The sequence below is a fragment of the Triplophysa dalaica genome, chromosome 13 (genome assembly GCF_015846415.1).
Source record: "Triplophysa dalaica isolate WHDGS20190420 chromosome 13, ASM1584641v1, whole genome shotgun sequence".
Lineage (NCBI taxonomy): Eukaryota > Metazoa > Chordata > Actinopteri > Cypriniformes > Nemacheilidae > Triplophysa > Triplophysa dalaica.
The window spans coordinates 12676272-12698281 of NC_079554.1; the positions used below are offsets into that span (position 1 = coordinate 12676272).

General features: G+C 40.6%; 1 protein-coding gene across 1 annotated transcript in view; it reads left to right on the forward strand.

Moving 5' to 3' along the window:
- Positions 1-22010, forward strand: part of LOC130434061 (nesprin-1-like) — a 77202-nt gene that overhangs the window by 16295 nt on the left and 38897 nt on the right. Inside the window, 31 exon segments of the mRNA XM_056763938.1 lie at positions 730-873; positions 1815-1970; positions 2531-2695; positions 2819-2991; positions 3121-3274; positions 3421-3564; positions 3738-3902; positions 3996-4313; positions 4398-4553; positions 5682-5852; positions 7386-7712; positions 7797-7949; positions 8732-8899; positions 9089-9265; positions 10587-10733; positions 10886-11011; positions 11590-11766; positions 12281-12546; positions 12664-14845; positions 14958-15295; positions 15478-15622; positions 15730-15939; positions 17022-17290; positions 17452-17617; positions 18872-19027; positions 19114-19266; positions 19361-19543; positions 19672-19809; positions 19894-20079; positions 21195-21317; positions 21520-21702. Coding sequence (XP_056619916.1) covers positions 730-873; positions 1815-1970; positions 2531-2695; positions 2819-2991; positions 3121-3274; positions 3421-3564; positions 3738-3902; positions 3996-4313; positions 4398-4553; positions 5682-5852; positions 7386-7712; positions 7797-7949; positions 8732-8899; positions 9089-9265; positions 10587-10733; positions 10886-11011; positions 11590-11766; positions 12281-12546; positions 12664-14845; positions 14958-15295; positions 15478-15622; positions 15730-15939; positions 17022-17290; positions 17452-17617; positions 18872-19027; positions 19114-19266; positions 19361-19543; positions 19672-19809; positions 19894-20079; positions 21195-21317; positions 21520-21702 — 7719 coding nt within the window.

The following is a 22010-nucleotide window of genomic DNA, read 5'->3' on the forward strand; positions in this document are numbered from 1 at the left end:
AGTGCAGTAGATGAGTTAATGCAGTTATTAAGGTTACAGTGAAGTAGATGAGTTAATGCAGTTATGAAAGTTACAGTGCAGTAGATGAGTTAATGCAGTTACAGTGCAGTAGATGAGTTAATGCAGTTATTAAGGTTACAGTGAAGTAGATGAGTTAATGCAGTTATGAAAGTTACAGTGCAGTAGATGAGTTAATGCAGTTATGAGAGTAGTCCATTAGTGCAAATGAGCATTCAGTGTAATGTTCCTGGTGTGCAAGTGAGCAGTATAGAGTGCAAATGATGCGTGTAAACAGTCCGGTAGAGCAGATACATGAAGTACTGGTGTGTACAGTTCCGTCATGCATGGCAGCCCTGTAGTGCAATGTAAACATTATAATAGCAGCATTAAGTTAAAGTTATGAGAGGTAGTGAAATCAGTGGGGAGCAGAGTTCAATAATGAAACAGCTCTGGGAAAAAAGCTGTTTCCTAGTCTGCTGGTTCTTGCCCGGAGGCACCTGAAGCGCCTACCGGAAGGCAGGAGAGTAAACAGTCTATAAGTGTTGTTAAGTTAGTCTTGTTCGTAAATGTGAAAAGTATTAATAAAGAATGAGTGAGAGACCAAAAATGTTGAATGGTGGTGGGTTTAAATTGAAACGTCTTTTGTGTTGGGCTTTAAGAAAAATCTGAACTCTATGAAAGCAATGTTGCAGAATGAGCTACACGTGTTACATTAACATGTGTTGTCAGGTTCTGCAGTCTCAGATGGAGGACTTTGAAGCAAGCGTGGAACCCCTGCAAGACTGGTTGAACAGAACTGAGATGAGCGTGCAGGAAAGCAGCGCACGTCTTCACGATCTCCCAGCCAAGAGACAAGAGCTCGCCAAACTTCAGGTATCCTTCCATCCCACCCATCATCCTATTGACTGTATACGGTAAAATCACTCGTTGCTGTTTACCTTCCTGTTCTCTCTGACCTTACTTAGATAGTCTGTGTAATATAATTAATTCATATTTGCAGTATGTTTTTTAACATCCGACTGCTTAAAATGCGCCACATCTGAACCCAGCAATTCATGACATTATCAGATCAAATCAGCTAACTGTGGCAGAGGAATTTGCGGTACTTAAACTCAATTAAATCGGTTCAACAGACGCTGTATCTGTTGGAGATAATGAAACAAGCCCTGTCTGTCATTACTGATTCTGCTGATTCAAGCTTTTAGCTAATATGAAGGATTAGAGATGCGGGCCTAATTAATTTTTTTCAGCGTTCTTCTCGATCTACACTCAAGAGAACAAAAAACAAATATCGTATTATATGAAAGTAGAACAGAAGTCGGAAAGATAAATATTTCTATTTTTGCATTATCGCGAAATCTCTCATTTTTGTATTGCTTTGTCACCCGCTGGGCCCTTTTGTTTGCTCCATCGGCAATTACATTTCCAACAGTGTATCCGTTGAGTGTGTCGAGGTCCTCTGAGTGATTATCTAGCCCTCCCCTCGTCCCGTTCACCGCTTTTATACACTTTGCCTCCTAATCCTTTTATCCCTAGAGTGCACCCAACATGATATACTCTATTATCATGAACTGTGTCTGCCTAAATGACAATTTCACACTGTGCTCTTTTTTCTATCTAAAGAAAAAAGCAAGAAATTTGGTTTGGGTGGTCTTTTGTGCCTTTGATGTTTTAAGTGTGTTAAGTAAAAGTTTTCCTTGGACGTTGCCAAAATCAGTTTTTTTTGTCTGTGTGATATTTCACGGCATGAACCCTCCTCATTCTATTTCCTTTGACCCCTGCTTGCACTGTGACCCCTGGTTGCTCATCCTCAGAGGTTGCTGGAAGAGATGCGCTCCAGAGAGTCTGAACTGGCAGGGCTGAGAGAGAGAGCGCATGGCCTCTGGGATGGTCAGGGTGCTGGGAAGAGTTTTGTGCATCGAGTGTGTCAGCTAGCTGCATGCTACTTGGCCCTCAGCAACCTGATTAAGGTAACCTCCTCTACCTGTGTGTATACCTCACCTGTCCTGTGTTTGCTTTGTACATTATTAACATTATCTTTGATGGAAGAAAATGTGTTACTTCGTTTTTTTTAAAGGTTTATTGCGATTTTAAGTATTTTCTTATTTATGTAACAACTAGGTTTGTTTTGAAGCCTTGTAGGCTTTTAGTTGTCCTCTTTCTCCTTTGTACGCTTATAAATAAATTGCTATGCCATTCATAGTGTTTAAATTCTGTTGTTTTAGCTTGCTTAAATTTTGAAAACGTTTGTGTTCATTGAGAAAAAAAAAATATTGGAAAAACTTAATAAAAATTGAAATGTTGCCTCAAAAATAAAGTTTAAAGCAATACAATTATAATGATAAACAAAACCTAAAATATATTAATCTTATATAGCAACATAAAAAAAACAAATAATTTATGAATAAATAATTTAAAAATAAGCTAACTTAAAGTTAATTTAAAATCAAACTAAAATCAAATTTTAATAACTATGAATTACGTTGAATATTTTTTTCTTGTCTTGACCTCTTTTCTTTTCCATCTGCAGGAGAAGGTGTCCAGGGTAGAACGAGTGGTTGGAGAGCATCAGCTTTTCTCACAGGGCTTGCAGGAACTTCAGAACTGGGTTTCAGAGTCCCAGCAGGTACTACAGACCTGCAGATCCCCCACATCTGACAAGAGTGTCCTCATTACCAGAATGGGCCAGCTTGAGGTAAATATATTGTACAGATGTTACATTCTTTAATAATCTAGAACTGTTATACAAACATTTAGCATGTAGCAATTAGCTGTCTGCTATCATATGTCAGTGTAATATACTTTTTGTCAATTCCAGACTCTACTGACAGCTTGTCAGGGAAGAGAAATCCAATTAAAGATGCTTATTACTAAAGGAGAGTCTGTCCAGAGAAACACTTCAGCCGAGGGGGTACCAGTAGTTCGCAAGCAGATCCAAGACCTCAAAGACTCCTGGGATTCACTCTTGTCCTCTTCCATACAATGCAAAAGGTCAGACAGCTTTCAGACAGAATTTTTAGACTTAAAACCTTATGTCAGTACGTTCAGGATGCTTTTCAAATATGAGTGTGGGAATGATGGAGAATTGTGCCTCAGGTTATGTTGTTTATGCATTTCCAGCCAGCTGGAAGGAGCCTTGTCACACTGGACCAGCTACCAGGATGATGTCAGTCAGTTTGGGACCTGGATGGAGCGAGTGGAAGAGAGTCTTGGCAACTCAGACAAACACTACGCCGAAATGAGAGACAAGACTGCGAATCTGGGCCGTGCCAAGGCAACAAAACTTTAAATTTGATCAGAGAAATCAGAGCGCCTCCTTGACTTCTGGGGTTTTTTAAAATGTTGCAGCTGAGTTGGCTCATACTAGTCGACTGATAGCGTGAATTGCTTTATATGCTTTGTTTTTTTCTTGTTGTACAGCTCCTCTATGAAGAAGTTCTCAGCCATTCCAGCCCCTTACAGACGATTGCAACCAAGGGTTCCAACATGGCTGAACACACAGTCACCCAACAGGAGATTCAGAAACTTAATGAGAAATATGCAGCTATTAAAGATAATGCCAAGGTATCCACATCATGCATGATCTAAATGTGTATAGTTATGTTAAGAGGATTTTTTTGCCACATAGTAGTAGAAGACTGTCAACCCAATGTCCAGCAATGATCTGTACAAGGCGTTCATGAGATGCCATGCATTACATACTGTATATTATATATAAGATCCTGTTGGTGTTTCAGGCATCTGTCAGTAAAGCAGAAGAATTGGTTCTGCTCCACCAAGAGTACCAGCGCGGACTACACATGTTTGAAGACTGGCTGGAGCAAGAACAGAGCAGTCTGGCTAGTTTATCACCTCTGGATGAAGATATCAGTTCTCTGGAGCATACTTTAAAAGAACTACAGGTTAGTACTGATTTAATTTGAGAGATTCTGGCAAAAAACATTCCCAAACCTTAAGCTTGAAAAAAGCCATCATGTGTCTGAAATGATTTACAGATTCTCCAGTCTCATTGTCCAAAGGGACATAACTTGCTCAGTTCAGTTCTTGCGAGTCGAGAAAGGGTTGTTCCATGGGGAGCTCCTCAAATCGAAGATCGGGCCCTGGAAACAGCACAGACAGAATGGGAGGGGTACCAGGACCGGCTCGGAGAAACCAAAGTCCAGGTAGAGCAGGCCCTCGCAAGGGTTCAGCGACTAGAGGGTCTTTTTCAAAACCTGGACCATTGGTTAGTAGACATGGAGCTCAAAGTTAAAGTAAGAAGCCATCGTCGCTCTGATGTCACTGCAAAGGAGACCCAGCTACAGCAGTTGAAGGTGAATGCAGCTGTAGATATGGATTCTCTTCATGAGCAATAGTTTGAAAGATTTTGATGTTTTCATGTTGTTGTGTTTATGCAGCGATGGCAGATTGAAGCGGCTCAGCGTCAGGCTGAGGTGGAGGGTCTAAGCGCTCTTGCACAGCAGGTCGTAGAGGATGCTCATGTCAGTGGTCGGATCAGTACCAGGGTTACACAACTCACTACGCGCTATCATGCTTTGCTACTACAGATACAGGCAAGTCAGCGCTTTTAAATTCTAAAACTGAAATCTTGAAATTTTATAATTTTTTCTATTTTGAAAATGTTTGCATTTTTTTATCCAAAATATTTGTATTGTTGTTTAAGCTTGTTTTTGTAAAATATAGCATTTTCATTGTTATTGCAATGCAAATGTAGCAATTTTGAAATGTTATTTATTGTAATGATACGGCAAAACATATACCGTAAACATTTTTATTGTAGTTATTGAGGTAGTTGCCAGTAACCTACTGTAGATTTATATTTATCTAATGTATAGGCATCAGTTTGTTCAAAGATAAATGAACATTTATGATTAAAAAGTTTTTAGCTTTACAGCAAAAAAATATAAAATAACAGCCTCATGCAAAGCATTCTGGGAACCAAAATTAGAATTCCATATATGTCACTATACTTAAAACACTATACATAAAACCTTTCTAACTTACACTCAGGTCTTTCTGTATGTATTTGGCCTTCAGTGCTGTTTTATTTTATTAAAACCTACTGTCATTGACTCACCCGCATTTGCTGCCAAAACACACTGATAAGTCTAATTCCTCAGCCATCAAAACTTTGGAAGCTCTCCAGCATGGTAAACCAGCTCTTGTTTATTCCCATTGCCCCTCTAGGAGGACAAAAATAAAAGCTCTGGTGGAAAATCAATGTCTCTCCCGCGAAGAGACCTAAGCTTGTAATTAAACAATATACGAGCCAATCTTGCCCATCAATTGCTGCTGCTGTTTCATGGCAACAACAGAATTGTTTTTAACACTTGCTCTAACACCTCTCCTTTATGCTCACTTCCGCCTAACATGCGTTTACGCACACACCCTGACTACTGAAAACAGAAACAACAGGCCGTCGCATGCGCTACAGCGAGGGGCCATAATGCGTCTGCGGATAGGTGCGAGCTCAGCACAGCCCAAAGCGTTAATTGGTGCCACGCGCGTGAGGGATCTGCATGTCAAGTGAAGAATGCGGCAAAATAGCTTAGCTTTGAGCCCCCAGGTGCGAATGGCCACCACCGTGCAGCAAGGAATCGATCAAAACACGACATGCTGGTATTGAGAAAAGTGAGTGTTCTTGACAATGAGGCTTTCAGATTTTCTCTTTTGTCATTCAGGAGACCCTCAGACAACTCCAGGAGGAGACGCAGAGCATCACAGAGGCGCAGACTGCTTTCAGGACCTTCTCTGATTGGCTGACTGGCGCGAGGAAGAATATCAAAATTTTTACAGAGAAAAATGAAGCTCTTGACCGTGTTACCATGGAAAAGAAGATGAAGAGGCTGGAGGTATGGGATGACAAATACTACATCATATTGAATTTCAGTAAAAATTTACTTTTAAAAGCATATGGGTTTCATGCTTATCCATCTTCACTGAAAGCCAAAAAGATAATTTTGTATTTGTTTTTAATTTATAAAGAGACCAAAGGCTATGCACATATGATTGACAGATTTGTTCAATTCAATTGTCCAAAACCGACATATCTAGGCATATATTTTACATTTCTTATACCTTAAACATACTTATCTACAGCATATACTTTCAGGCACATCTAATATAGACTAAAAGGAAAAATGAACATATGAACTGTATCCTGTGGTTTAGAGCTATTGATTCGGCCGGATACAATTACAGACAGACACACGCTACAGACTGTTACTCTCAGTGGGGCTGGCACAGTTTTATGCCCATATTTGAGATTGTAAAGCCAGTGCATGTGTGTGTGCACATGTGCGAGTCTCTTTGTGTAGCATATTGATCATATCCCTAAGAAGACAAAGCAAAAAAGCTTTAGTGCAGTTGCACACTATGTGCACACACACATACACGTATCCCCTCCACATACTCCCCCACTGTGAGATCTGAGATGAAGGAGCGGTCTGTCTGTGGACCCTGCTGGCACAGACTGTGTAATTGATGCAATGCCCTTACAGCTTCAGCATCGTGTGCACACTCTTCTATATCACACACAAACATGCAAGCATACACACAAACATATACTTTACAAGTCATATCCACATGCAATGCTCATTTGGCTCATGCTTACATATATATAATGGAGTTCATATTGTTGGAATGATGGCATTGTGCAGACGGCAAGTCACATGGTGACGTCCACCCACCCACACACACACATATGTACGGTCTGTTAAACGGCACCAATATACTAGCCGCATTTATTTCAGAAGTAATAACCATCCAATTAAATATGCTTTTTTTTGACAGCCCACTGTAACATATATCTGGCCCCAATTATCTTCGCTCTTACATCGTTCCGCATTGCTCGCATGTGCTCGGAGATCATCATTAAAACACTGGGTCTCCTTTCCCTGTCAGCAACCCAGCAGTAGCCCCAGATTCAGCTGTACAGCCGGGAGCCTCTTGTGTACTGCTCTTTATACAGACCACAGGCTGATATCATATCGTGATGCTTCCTGCGTAAAGGTAAAGAGCAGAAGAGAGTAGGAGGGGCCGAGCGGGCTTGTTGCTGGGGGAAACCCCACTGTGCCAAGGCCTGGGTAATTGGTGCTTCCTCTCATATCTCTGACCTGGGCCTCCCCGGGTCTCCGCACACAGGTGTCAGGAGCCCGGCAGGCTTCAAAGCACCCGTCAGAGATCCAATTCAGAGAAGCACAATTCCAACCTATAACCACACGTGAATAGAAGCTGTCATGAGCTGTCTTGGGAAAGCCTGTATTGGGAAGGCCTGATTTTCCCTTTGGATTTATAGATTTTCTTGTTCGGTTGTTATTCCTCTTTTTGTCATATTTCATGTTGTTTGTTTTAAAAGAAGTTGATGATGTTCTCTCACCCCGCAGTCTCTACAGGGAGATATGGATCACGGTCACAGCCTTCTGAAAACGCTTCGGGAACGTTCAGAACAGGCGGTACCCTTTCTGGATGACCCCGGAGCATCAAAGCTGGAGAGGGATGTGCAGACGGGCAGATCACAACTTGAAAAGCTTACGCTGGGGCTACAAGAAGAACACGCGACCCTTGAAAGGAGAATTGTGCTTTATAAAGATTTTCAAGAACGCTACAAGAGTCAAATGCAGTGGCTTAGGGAGACTCGGGGTCTGCTCAGCTCCACTGTTGAACCCAGAGCAGAACTATACCAGAGAAAAGCACAGCTGACCAAGTACAAGGTACAGTCAATGTCAATTTAAAGTGCAGTTTTTCTGTATTTTGAAATGTTTTTGTTAATTTCGAGTTGTGCGGGTTGTGTCCAGGCCGTGGAGCAGATGTTGCTGTCTCGTGATTCAGCCGTGAGCTTCGTTCTAGAGAAAGGGGAAACCTTGCTGACGCTGTTGCACTCCCCGTCTATCACAGACAATTTGACCAGATTGCAGACGGACTATCAGGAGCTGTGCTTCTCAGCACGGGTAACTGACATTCACTGCAGATCTGCTTTAAATAAAATCTGATTGTAAAAATAGTGTTTTGGCCTGTTGAAAAAAAACAAAATATGCTGGGTTAGGTATGTTTTGATGCTGGTTTGAACAGCTTGAACCAGCTAAGGACCAGCACATGACCAGTTTAAACCAGCACATGACAAGCTTCAACCAGCACAAAACCGCAAACCTGCATCAAACAAACCTAAGCCACCAAATGCTGTTCTTTTCGAAAGGGTAGTTGTTTGATTCACTATTTAGGTATATACATTCAAATGGCAAAGCCGTTCCAGTCCTCCGAGCACATTTGTAGAACCTACGCTGCAAAAATGGGTCATTCAGAACATGCCATTATGTATATCAGAGCTATCAGAGCAATACTGCATCGCACAACCCGTCCACATCTATATAATATATCAACACTTGTTCAGAATTCTTATGTATTTCACATGCTGATAACAACAGTGCTCATTACTGCATAAAATCTTAAATGTGCAGTACAGCTTATTTCATTCTTAGGGACTTTTTGGGTTACAGAAATTGTCAACTTTAAGCTTTTGAATATTAATGTGGAAGCTCTCTGTGCTATTTCCTAAAAGATGACATCCACTGATTGCAGTTAGTACAGAGTGCTATCATTTTCCAATGATCCGTCACATGCGTGCAGCTGTCGGAAGCTATTTCTGTGCGTGATCACTTCCAGCTCTGCATTTATAATAGATGCTTTCGTTTGAGTGCCCCATCAATTAAATGGTGTGAATGTATTTCCTAAGACCCATGTTCAAAGACTGGAGGGGCAGGTGAAGAAACAGGAAGCGTACCACAAAGAGCTTCAGGAAATCGAGCGCTGGCTACTGCAGATGTCCAGCAGGATGGTGACACCTGACCCATCATCGAGCGGCGGTCTGGAAGCTGCAACTCAGCAGCTGGCCACACATAAGGTGACCAATCACATGGCTCTACAGAAAACCAGTACTCCTCAAATAACCAATCAAATAGAAACCTAAATAAAAATTATGCTTTTCAAAACAGAATTGGACCATTTTGGCCTGTTTGAAAACGCACCTTCTGGACAAGGATTTGTTTTGTAGACTCAGCATGAATGTGCACATATTGTCACCTCATTTCAGGCTATTATGGAGGAGATTGCGGGCTTTGAGGAGCGTCTGGCTGCGCTGAAGGACAATGGAGAGGAGCTGTTGTCCGGCTGCAGCGAGCGCCTCCAGGCTCGACTTCGCCAGCAAATTCAGAATCACCAGCAGGGAGCAAAAGACAGCTACTCTGCCATCTGCAGCACTGCCCAGCGTGTGAGTCCTCTTGCCAACACACCATCACTAGACCTACATGGCGTGTGCCTAAAATAAAGAGTACTGTAAATATAGACCCACTGCTTCTGTAGTCAGAACTGTGATCCTGTCCTTAAAAGCCCTAATATTGTTTGCTTGTAGTTAATTTTACAAAACTAAATGTTCAATGTTAATTAATAGTTTAATTTCCAGTTATTGTGCCAGTGTCACTGTGTTTTTTTTCCTCACACTCTTCCAGCAAACTCATGTGCCGGGTGCCAATTTAATTCCACTCTGCCAGAATCCCCAGATTATTTTAATCCACCCAGTCTGGCTTTATATTTGCACCAAGTGAAGTGTTGACAAAATACTCGACTCAATGCATTTGTATTTTAAACAGATTAAATCAACCCTTACCAGCAGTTAATAAACCAGAGAGGCCTGGCAATAAAATGCGCTTGACATTTGACTCATGCATACCGGCAAAACCATCACTAGGCACTCCTTTAAAGCAAATCATTTAAGCTTGAGGCAATGAAAGTGAGCACAGACCCCCCTTATTGGCAATCAGCACCCCCCCCAACTGCAGCATCCCACCAAAAGCTGCCACCTGCTTTCCTCTAAAAACCCTAATCACACTCACCCCTAATATGGCACCCGATAGCCACTCTCTGCCATCTGACGCATTGCCTTCTCCGTTGCTCTCGGAGTCTATTAATACCTCACCCCATAGCAGTTTTATTTTGCCCAAATCAGTCAACACAACCCCAGACATGGATAAAACCCCTCCCTTTCTATTTACTAGTTTCTACCCCCTGCGAACATCTCGCGCCAACCTTGCCAGAACAATGCCGCCCCGAAAATCCCGCCACCTGGCAATCTGGTCAATGAGTTCCGCAGTCTGCACGTGCTCTGCCAACACCCGCCGTCTGCCAAAGCAAGCCGGTCTTTGCCTGCCCCCCGCGAGGGCTTTTGAATTAAGAATGTCAATCAGCGTCAGTTTTCTGCTCACGGGATTAGAGATGCCAGAGCATTCAACACCTGTCAAATGGGCTTTGCTTTATTTTGACCGAATGTGTCCCACTTATGTCATTTTCCTCTTGAATATGTCAGAGTCAGGCTGTTAATAGGATTTAAACAGCTAAATACTGTAAAAACCTTGTGATTTGTAGTTTTTGCATAAATTGGAATGTATTTCGTTTGGCTTCTGTTGAATGATGTTATTTGTACTTTCATCAGTGTCTGTATTGCCCAAGAATCCAACCCATGACCTTGGCATTGCTAATGCCATGCTTTACCAATTGAGCTACAGAGTTTAAGTATCTTCTCTTTGTCTGCACAGGTGTATCAGAGTTTGGATCGGGAACTGCAGAAGCATGTCAGTGAGCGGGATACTTTGCAGCAGTGTCAGACGTGGCTTTCAAATGTGCAGGAGGAGATGCAACTTCCAGTGCATGCACCACACTGCCTACAGGAGGCCCTGGCACAGGTATACGTTATTACATTGCATTTTTATTTCACTTTCTATACGTTCAGTAGCTTTATTTTACACGTAATGAACTGGAAAGCCATAAAACTAGATGTACTGCAGACTACAGTATATCTTATATGGTTCCTGCGGTTTCTTAAATGCCCCATTAGATGAAGCAGGATCGAACTCTACAGGAGCAGGCTAGTACATACTTGCAGCTGGTGTGCTCCACTTGTGATCTGTCAGATGGGAAGGTACGAGAGACTGCCGCTGAGATACAGGAGGTCAAACTTCAGGTTAGTGACTCACATCAGGTCTGCTCTTAAAGGGATAGCTCATATAAAAACAAAAGTCCTGTCATCATTTACTCACACTATTCTCATTTCATACTTGTATGACTTTCTTTCTTCCGCAGAATGCAAAAGACGTTATTTTGAAGAATGTTGGCGACGGAACAATGATGATACCCATTGACTTCTGTTGTATAGACACAAAACCAATGCAAGTCAATGGGTATCGCCTTTGTTCTGTTACCAAATTCTTTAAAATAAGTTATTTTGTTCAGCAGAATAAAGGAAGTCATACAGGTTTGAAATGGCAAGAAGGTGGGTAAATGATGACAGAATTTTCATTTTTGGGAGAACTATCCATTTAAAATCTATATAAAGGATGATATGAAAAAGATTTTCAGATATTTTTACTTTTTATGCATTTACCAAACCTCTTCATTTCAACTCATTTGGAATGGTTACATACAATGTGCAAAGTATTCTTACAGCATGCATATGTACAATTAAACAGTTTATCTAGATATATGCATTGATAAATGTCCTGTTTGAATCAGTTGATCGAACACCTTTTCCCCTGATTATAGATCGAGGAGAAGATGCTGGAATCTCAAGATCTTGCAGATAGCTGGAAAGAGATCAAGGACATGCGCTCTAACCTTGAATGCCGTCTCCTTGAGTCAGAACAACTCCTCCAGAGCATGTTGAGAAGGCCAGCTGAGCTAGAGCCAAAAGTTGCCCAGAACCAACTGGACCAGGCACAGGTAAGCGTCAACTTAGTGACCATGTGACAGCCATTTGAAGAGAGCAAAATAATTATTCATTATAATAAAGAATCTAATTTTATTTACTAATTCAATATTTAATATTGCATCAAGTCAACGCACACGTGTTTTGTGCGAAAAGCGCTTTTACTGTTCATCAGCTTGTCATTGGCGTTCTATTGTGTATTGCTGAAAGCGCTGGTGACTTTTGCCCTCCGTTACATTTCCTGGCAGGAAGCTTGATTCACTAATAAAGATGTAATTACAGATGTGAGAATTGATTTGTCAGTGCCTGTAATGACAAAGTCCAGGCAGACCCCTTTATTGTCTGCAAAAATAATAGATATTTCCATCTCTAAATGTACAAAGAAGAGTCAACAATAGAATGAATGAAATCCTCAATTACCTCAAAGCTCACTCTTAACCAGTAACACAGACCGTCATCCATTTGGCAGGATATCAAATAAAGACAGCCTGCATTTAATAATAAAACCCTATATTTCTTGCCACAAAGGACTTTATTCAGGAGATGCGAGCCAGGCAGGTTGAGCTGACCCAGTTGAGAGAAAGCATTAATAGGCTAACGGCTGGTCAGGAGTCCCCTGAGCTTCTGGAAGTCGGGCGTCTGCGTTGCGCTTGGCTGGATCTGGGCAGACAGGCTGCGCAGCTGCTGGAGCAGAAAGAAGAGGATCTGCAGAGGAGCGGGGACTATCATGACTGCATTTGTATGGTGGAGGAGTTGTTTGACCAGCTGTCCAAGAAATGGGATCAATTAGCCAGGCATGCGACGTTCCCTTTCAACATTTGTACAGCATATTAATGCTTGATAGTTACCATGTGTTCTTGATGATGTTTTTGTCAGCCATCATGTGATTAGTATTGACTCATTTTTTCCAGGGGAGACATTGAGAGCACCGCCGAGTGTCTGGATGCTTTAAAGAAGTTATCCACAGACCTACAGGACCAAAGATGTGTCCTTGATGACCTCAGAAATAATAGACATGGGATCCTACCTCGTCTGAGCTTGGAGGACAGAGACCTTGTAAAAGAGCAGGTGGGTTACCTGGAGCAACGGTGGACCCAGGTGGAAACACTTGTCCAACAGAAAATCCAAGATTCGACCCAAATGCTACAAGAAGTCAGTCAAATTGAGGACCATCTGCGAGAGGCTCAAGAATGGGCAGAGCTACATCAGCCAGCCCTCTCTGAGGTGCTTAAGACCAGCCCCCCTCCAGATTTGGCTCAAAGCTTTCTGTTTGATCACTTGAGCTTCTGCGGAGAACTGGAGGCCAAGCAGAAGCTCGTGGCAGAGGCAAAGCAGAAGCTTGTGGCAGAGGCTGTGACTGATTCCAACAGCCTGTCCTCACGTCTAGGTCTCCATGAAAGACGTAAACTGCAGACGTTGGTCCAGGAAGCTCAGGCAGAGGTGGAAGCACTTGCAACGAAGGCAGCCCGATATCGTAAAAGCCTCAGTAAGGTGTTTACAGAACGGACACAGTTCCTCCAAGCCCTCGATAGGGCAACCGAATGGATCAAAAAGCAGGAGCAAAGGGCACTTGCTGGTGATCATGTGGCACTTTTACCAATTGTACTGAACAAGCAGGTGTCCACCTGTAAGAATTTTACCAGCAGCCTAAGAGCGTATCAGGTAGAGCTGACGTCACTTTGGACACAGGGAAGAGAATTGGTGAAGGATGCTACAGAGGAGGAAAAGAAGGAGACCCTTCGGAAGCTGGAGGAGTTACAAGTCATTTTTGACAGCTCCTTGCAAAAGAGCAATGAAGATCTACAACACCTGGAGAAAGCGCTGGTTATCCGGAAGTACTTCCAGGTGGACTTGGATAGGATTTGTGAATGGCTAAAACAGGCAGAAGTAGCCACATTTCCAATTATTGATCTGAGCGGGAATGATGACGCCCTTCAGAACCTTTTGACCAAGTATCAGCAGCTCCTAGACTGTGCTTCGGAGTATGAGAACCTTTTGCTCATTGTCCAGAGGGCAGGACAGGAGATTCTTCCCAGCTTAAATGAGGTGGACCACTGCTACCTTGATGAGAAACTCAATGGTCTGCCGCAACAGTACAATGACATGCTGTTGTTGATCAGAGAGAAACGTGATAGGATTCAACAAGTGCTTGTGGAGCGGAGGGAGTTCGAATCCCTCATCGATGTTACACGAAAAGCTTTGGAAGAACTCCAGGAGAAGTGTGATGCTTTGGAGAATGAGTCAGCAAATCAAAGTCTTGAAGAGGGAAAAAAGTTGCATTGCAGTTATGAAGATCTCCTGAATGGTCTTGGAAACCTCTTTCAGGGATTAAAAGATCTAAGGGGTAAAACTCAGAATTTTCTTAGCATGGGTCAGCCGTATACACCTGAAGTCATTGACCAGCTAGTTGACCTTCACAGAAAACTCAACCAGCAGATTGAATATAAAATCAAAGAATTACAGAAAACATTAAAATTATTAGACAATCATAGTGGAATTGTTGAAAAAATGGATAATAGCATCACCACATTGAAGGAACAGCTTGACAACCTTGACTCGGAGGTGGAATCGGATGCCATGGAAAGATTATCAACACTTTTCAGCCTATCAAAAATTCTTGAAGAAATTCATTCCTATCCAGAGCGTCTCACAGTACAAACAGAAGACCTCACCCAACACTTGCACTCAGAGACCCTTAAGACTCAGGTTATTTTCAGGAAGAAACAACTTCTTACCTTACAGCAAAGACTTGATACACACATTAAAGACTGTGAGAAGTGTGTTATGGCAAATAAGGATTTTCAAACTGATCTGAGAGTTTTAATAGACTGGCTTAGGAATCTTAGGGATCGACTAAAAAGTCCTTCAATGTTTAAAGAAGCAAAAATCGAGCTTGTGCAGGAGGAGGTCAGGTCACTTTTGACACTTCAAGAAGAAATGAAATCTAGGCTTAGGGTGTTGGATGCTGTGTCTTGTGAGGAGAAACAGAAGTACATCAATAATCAACACCCGATTCCCAAATTCTTGGAAACTGCTTTGAAGGATATTACAGAACTGAAGGCTGACATTCAACAAGCTTTTAATACCAAACAGGTAAGATTATATTACGGCCTTACAGCCTATATGATTTCAGCACTGCCTATATTATTAAAGCAATGCAGAAGGCAACCTGAATGTTTCTTGAAACTGTAATGTTAACCGTCAGGTGGCGTTGCAGTCCTTTCTGTTCCTGCTTCAGAAGTACCAGCATGCCTTGCGGTGTAACCAGCAGTGGTTTGAGGATGCCGGTGCTCTGCAAGAGCAGGTCCCTTGTGAAGTTGACCTGGAGAGACTCCCAAACTGTCTCAATGACTTCGAAAAACTGAAAGCAAAGGAACAGACTTTGGAGAACATGGTCGAGGAAATGCAGGCTGTAATCCTTCAAATGAATGACTTTTTGAGCCCTACTGTAGTGAAACAAATCAAGACATATTTTGAGGAGTCTCATCATAAGGCCAGAGAGATCCTCGAGCAGCTAAAAGATCATCAAGACTGCTTACAACGGTAATGCTAGTGAGATTGTAGCTTTATACCTATTAAGTTTTAAGTTGCTTTAATGCTTTCTGTCTTATAGTACACTGTGATATTGTTAATATAAATATTTCCTGTACTGCTTTACATACTGTACATTAACAATATAGTGACATACATAATAAAAAGTATTCAATTATCTGTTTTTTTGTTAGATACATAGCTCAGTCGAGGTCCATCCAGGAAGAGGTAGATGAAGTTATAAATCAGATGAGTGATGTTGGGAAGAGGATGCAGGAGTTTAGGACGGCCAATGCAAACTCTGTTCAGGAGGCTGAAGACAAGCTCTGTTTGTACCAGGTCTGTTGCAAAGCAGAGAGTATCACATTATTAACCATTAAATGCAGTCTTGCTATGGATGTCATATGGAGTTTTTATAAATATCTCCTATTCTACTATTTCTACAGGAAATTGTGTCACAGGTTGAGGGTTTTGAGGACAAACTTAAGAGACTGAAAACACAAGAAACGCAATTTGATCAGCTTGCCATAAATGACACTGTTACTCAGTCAGTTTGTTCATTAGGACAACGGTGGAATCATCTGTGTAGTGTTGCTAAAGCTCAGGAAAAAGTCCTGAAGGATTCTGCACATAACTGGAGATGCACCATTGAGAAGGTAAGAGGGTCATACTAAGAGTTAATACTTGTTAAATCATTTACCAATTGAGCAGATTTTATCCAACAAATCTTGATTAAATAGACAAAATTCAATAAAGAATTATTAGATCTCCAAAATAACAAGCAAAAATAAAAAGCTAATTTTACAATATAATGTAATTAATATTAAAACATTTATGTAATGCATCACATTGAGGTAAGTAAACTATTTTCTAATAACTTGAAATCGATGCACAAATTATAGATGATGACGAAAGCACTAGTAATGATGAAGTAACAGCAGTGATTCTGTAAGCAGCATGTTCTTGCTAAATAAATCTTCATTATTCTGAGATCTGACCAGGGCAACAGCCGCAGGCAAAAATGATGTAATGGATAGCAATGACAGTCCATTACAAAAATAGCAAAACATGCAAGGTACCAACTCACCCCATTTCCTAGCAGTCTCTGCTGCATTAACAGGAAATTACCTCATAAGAGAACATTGTATTTATAAAATTATATTACAGTAAATTATGTAGACAACATTTTTAATAGATATATAGATTTACAGGCATTTCAACATTAATAATGTTAGCTGTAAATACATTGATTTAAGTCGTTTTATTTATTATCGTCAGCTCAAACTTTTTCCTTTTTGTTTCTTTGTAACTTAACCCAGTTTCAATGTTCTGCTGAGGATATGACATCACCCAGTATGAAGTCATGGTTCTTGCAGTACTGAATGTAACACAGACATGAATAATTAAGGAACAGTTCACCTGAAATAAAAATTCTCTAATGTTTTACTCACCCTTGTGTTGTTCTTTGCCAAACAGTTCTGGGCCACCATTGACTACCATAGTAGGAAAAAATGCTTAATACATTTCTTTGTTCTGTTGACGACATATTTGATGAATATTTGAATAATATAGAAAAGCAAACAGTTCTAGGGCACTTTTGTAATTTTTCCTACTATGGTAGTCAATGGTGGTCAAGAATGGTTTGGTTACTTTATAGTACAACAGTTAAGTATAGTATTTAAAAGTAATGGAAGCAAAATCTGATGTTATGAAGTAACCCCTATGTTTCTGTGATTAGCTGGAGAAAATGCGAACTGTGTCTGAGGACCTGCACAGCCGTGTTCCGGACAGCATGGTGGAAAAAGCCTCCAGCATGGCCTCCCTGCAGAGTCTGCTGGAATATCATGACTCCTTTAGCAGAGAGGTGGAGAGAGAGAGCAGTGCCCTGACCCTCCTCAGACACCATGTGCTAAGCCTCTTCCTCCATCCTCACCCCACACCCAACCAACATGACCAAGAGACTCCTTGTCTGCAAGAGATTCAGAGCATTCAGGAGAAATATGACAAGTATGTGGTCATTGTTACATCCACCCACCCACCCACCCAGTCATTCATTTATTGATTAGTCAACAGGTCCGTCCACTTTGTAGAAATGTATGACTCCAGATACATACATTCAACATTTTTTAATACTTCAGTTAGTGGTTTAATATGTATTCTGCCTTCAGTCTGTTGCAGCTGGTGTTTGCCAGCAGACAGCAGGTGCAGGTAGAGCTGCTGGAGCGAGAGGAGGTGGTGAGGGAGCTGGGACTGCTGAAGGGTTGGATTCAGGACACTCAGGGAATGCTACTGAGCCCCACTACAGACCTGGATACACTATTCACTGACCTGGAGGTACTTCACAGCTCCTCACATGAAGTTATGCACTAGACGTTATACTTTATAGTACTGATATGTCTGATGTATTAGTCAGTTGTCTGATGTACTCCAGGTCTCTTTCCTGTTTCTAAATATTTTTGATTAAAATTTGTGCATGAAAATGTCTATTTATTTGCATAATTTGACAATATTATAATAAACCATACAATACAATACAATTCAACATATTATAATTAATATAATATATGTGACTCTGGACCACAAAACCAGTCTTAAGTAGCACGGGAACATTTGTGGCAATAGCCAACCAAACATTGTACGGGTCAAAATGAACTAAAATTGCCTAAAATCTTTAGGATAGTAGGTAAATATCAATTTATACATATAATTTATATAATATACATATAATTTATGTTTCATAAAGATATTTTGTAAATTTCCTACCGTAAATATATCAGAACTTTATTTTTGTGACTGCGTGCAGCAAAATAGCTGACAAAAATGGCCAGAAAAACGCATACAAACTTCACTCGCTGCTGCCCGCTATTTATAGGGAGTTAACCTTAGAATTTCCGCTTTCGGGTCCATCTACTCTCCAAAACAACATTACAGCAGTAAACCCACAGAGAGCGTTAAAACAAACCTGTTTCCTGTCAGCAATTTTGACCCATAAGACTGGTTTTGTTGTCCAGGGTCACATATATACACAGTGCTGGTCAAAAGTTTGGAAATGCTAAACATAAATGTTTTTAATAATGTTTTTGATTGGAAAACAAAACTTTTGTTCAAAAATATTTTTGAATGGAATGACTTAAGGAAGAATAATGAAGAAAAAGAAGCCAAAAAGAGTTTTAAAACACTGGACTAAAATGTTTCTCTGATTTGAAGATGTATGTCAAAATGTTTGAAAAAAATGTATACACAATAATATCAATGTGGTAACAAAGTAATTCATTTCATTATAAAATAAAATTGTATAATATAATTTATATAAATATATATATATAATCAATAAGAGTTGAGAACTTGTCAGTACTCTTTAAAAAGCTTCCTATGGTGACGTCTTAACCTGTTTGATACAATGCCAAAAGTATGATTTTGTAAATTTTAGGTAAAGGGTGGCTACTTTGAAGACACTTGAATGTAACATACTGTAGTTTTTCCTTTTTAAAATAAGTGTTTTATGACCTTTGAACCGATGTACATTGATAGATGTTGAATGTCAATGGATGTCTAAAACTATGTGCTCGTTTTTCTGGTCAACATTAGTCGGCTCATGAAGGCATGCAGTCTCACCGGCAGACCCTGGAGCAGATTGCAGATCGTCAGCAGATAAAGTACCAAGACCTCCATGCTACCCTTCCTTCTGAGATCTGCACCCAGCTGGCAGAGGTCACACTGGCACTGGGTTCAGCAGAAGATCAGGTACCTTCGTTCATACACCTACACGCTTAAACGCTAACACCTACACGCTTCCTCTCTTCATCACATCCCTGTTAATTTTGCCTCAGGTGCAGGCACGGGAGAGAGAGGTCCAGCACAGCAGAGATATTAAAGAAGACATCAACTCCAGACTTCAGGATATCGCAAAGAAAGTCAAGCTCATCTCTCTGAAACTCAAGGAGAAGGCTGTGGATGTTGAGGAGGCTAAAGAGGAGACAGAAGTATGAATACAAAACAGATTTTCCAGCTCAATTGCATTAAAATGTGTAATCATTGTATAGTGTGTGTTTTTAATTTCTTTCTCTCTTTATCCAGACTCTTTTTGAGGAGTTGCAGGAGTGTGGTCGTGCCCTGTCGGAGCTGGATGTTGCGGTGCAGGAGTTTGGGGAGCAGAATCCTCTGCTGGCCAAGCAGCTAAGCTTCAGTCTCAGCAAACTGCATGAGCTTCACGTTCAGATCAGCAGGCTGGCAGAGGAAAAGACCAAGAGCCTTCTGAAGGTCAGCACGCTCCCCAAACGTCAGAAGAGCTTTCTTATACACAAAAGAAGTTATCTTAAAGAAGCTCTGAGCATAAATATTATATATTGTCACCTCGGCTTATGTCTTAACCTATTGCTCATTTTTAGGCAGAGAAAAACTTTGAAGAATTCAACGAAATGCTGACGTTGACTCTCAACTGGACTGAGAAAGCAGAAACTGTGGTCTCAGCCAAGCTCATGTGGAGTCCAGCTGCTCAGATGCAGGAGCAAATCAGAACCCACCAGGTCTTTAACCAGACCACTATTGCATCATCCTTATTTTATTGCCATCAAATTTTTAAATCATAATGTGTGATGTTTCTCGACCAGGCTTTATTGCAGGAGTGGCGAGAGCTTCAGGGAGAGTTTGAGGGTCTGTTGGAGAGGGTGGGACTGCTGGGAGAAGTCATCCAGACAGATGCTCTTCACCAGCAGGTGGCAGAACTGAGCCGACATGCTGAAGAGCTGCAGCAGACATCCAAAACAAGACTACTGACCCTACAGGACGCAGCCAAAGTAATAGAAAGCACACCACATCAAACTAATAATACTATAATATAGCGTATGCGCAGAGAGGATCATTGGCCATAATGTTTAGTTTTATGTGAAATGAATGTAAAAAGGTTAAAAAATATATAGAATTACAGCATTCGTACAAAATATTCACTGAATAAGTAAAATTCAGAATACAGTACATTTAAAAAAGTAATTTCAACAACTCAAATCCACTGCAATATATCAGGAAGTTTTCCATAAATGTAAGAGAGACACCGCCATCTAGTGGCCTATAACAAAGCTACAGTATCTAATTTACAATTCCATCTTTATGATTTTATTGCCGTCTGTTCATTGCTGTACACTCACACTGCTTAGCTAAACTTTCTTTTATAGCCTTATTTTAAACATTATGGTCAATAATGTAAAGTGTTGCAGTGTTATGAGAATGTATTGTGAAATGCACATATAAATGTCTCCATAATAAGCCATCATAAATTCTCCATGATGATGAGTACATGCCCCAATTACAAAACTGGCATTGTGCCATGAATAAATGTGGGGAATTAAGTGCTTGAATTTTTCTAATAAAGAGTAGATTCATAACTTATAGTGGCTACATTCATTTTAAAGGTTTCGGCTTGAATTATTTCCTAGCCTTTGGTTTCTTCTAATGTCGTATCCTAATGGGGACATTCTGCAAGATGAATAGCATATAGTGGCAGAGTAGAAGTTTCACATTGTGAAATACTAATTTGGTCATCGTTTTATTAAAAATAAATATATTTTACACCCTTGTGTATTTTATAATTAGATCATTATTTGATCTCTGATGTAATTGATTATTATACGCCTATATTGGTGTTATGCTTTCAAATAATTTATATAATGACAGATACGTCATTGTATAATGGCAATAATTATATAATCTGTGTCACTCTGCGACCTCTCTCATTTCATATAGTAAAATAATTTAAACTTAAATATATATTCAAAATCCCTTCTTAGTGATGTTTTAGTGCTTTACAATAGATTGCTTAGAGTGTGTGTGTTCGGTAGCAGACATTAAATCACTGCAAAAACTGAAAAGAAGAAGACATTGCTGTGGATTAATGATATTCTATCTCTGTGTTTAGGACCTGGGGAGACTGGAAAGTGATGTTAAAAGCCTCCATCTGTCTTTAGAGAGAGTCCAGGAGACACTGGTCTCCCCTGATCTGGCTCGCCTCAGCCTCAGGGAACAGCTGGCTCAGAGACAGGTGCGCTCAACATTTCTACGGTCACATATCCTCATTCCTTATTGTTACCTCATTCACTCGAATCTCATTCGGTTTGAGCAGTTTCCACTTTTCATTGACCAGTTAACAGTGAATTGATCGAATATTCTACAAACCTAAATAAATAGTACAGAGGGTTTAACTGATAGTTGCTAGAAACCAATGCTGAATATTTGTTCCTCAGATCCTGTTGTCTGATATGGAGGGTCTCAAGCAGCAGGTGCAAGCCATGCAGATGTGTCAGAGCGCCCTCCGGCTGCCAGAGGAGGTCATGGCAACATTACCGCTCTGTGTTACTGCGCAAAGTCTGCAGCAAGAAAGCAGTCAACTCCAACACAACACGATTCAACAGTGCAATATACTACAGGTATCTATACACAAAACAGAAAGTCGGTCCTTTCTATCTTAAAGGTGTGGAGTTTGCTGTTTCATATAGACATTCACAATGCAAAACTAATTTTCCATTTTCAGACCATTTCTAACATTTATAAACTGTATATTTCAATATCTATGACTAAGCTGGTGCTGTGGTTTTCCCCTATAAAGATTTGAGTCAGTCGTAACATACATCATTTGCATATAACAGTATTCATTTGTTCATGCTTAAATGCGTTTCTCAGCTTAAATTGCGACTATTACTCAGAGAAATTGCACACTACATCTGTAAAGCGCAGT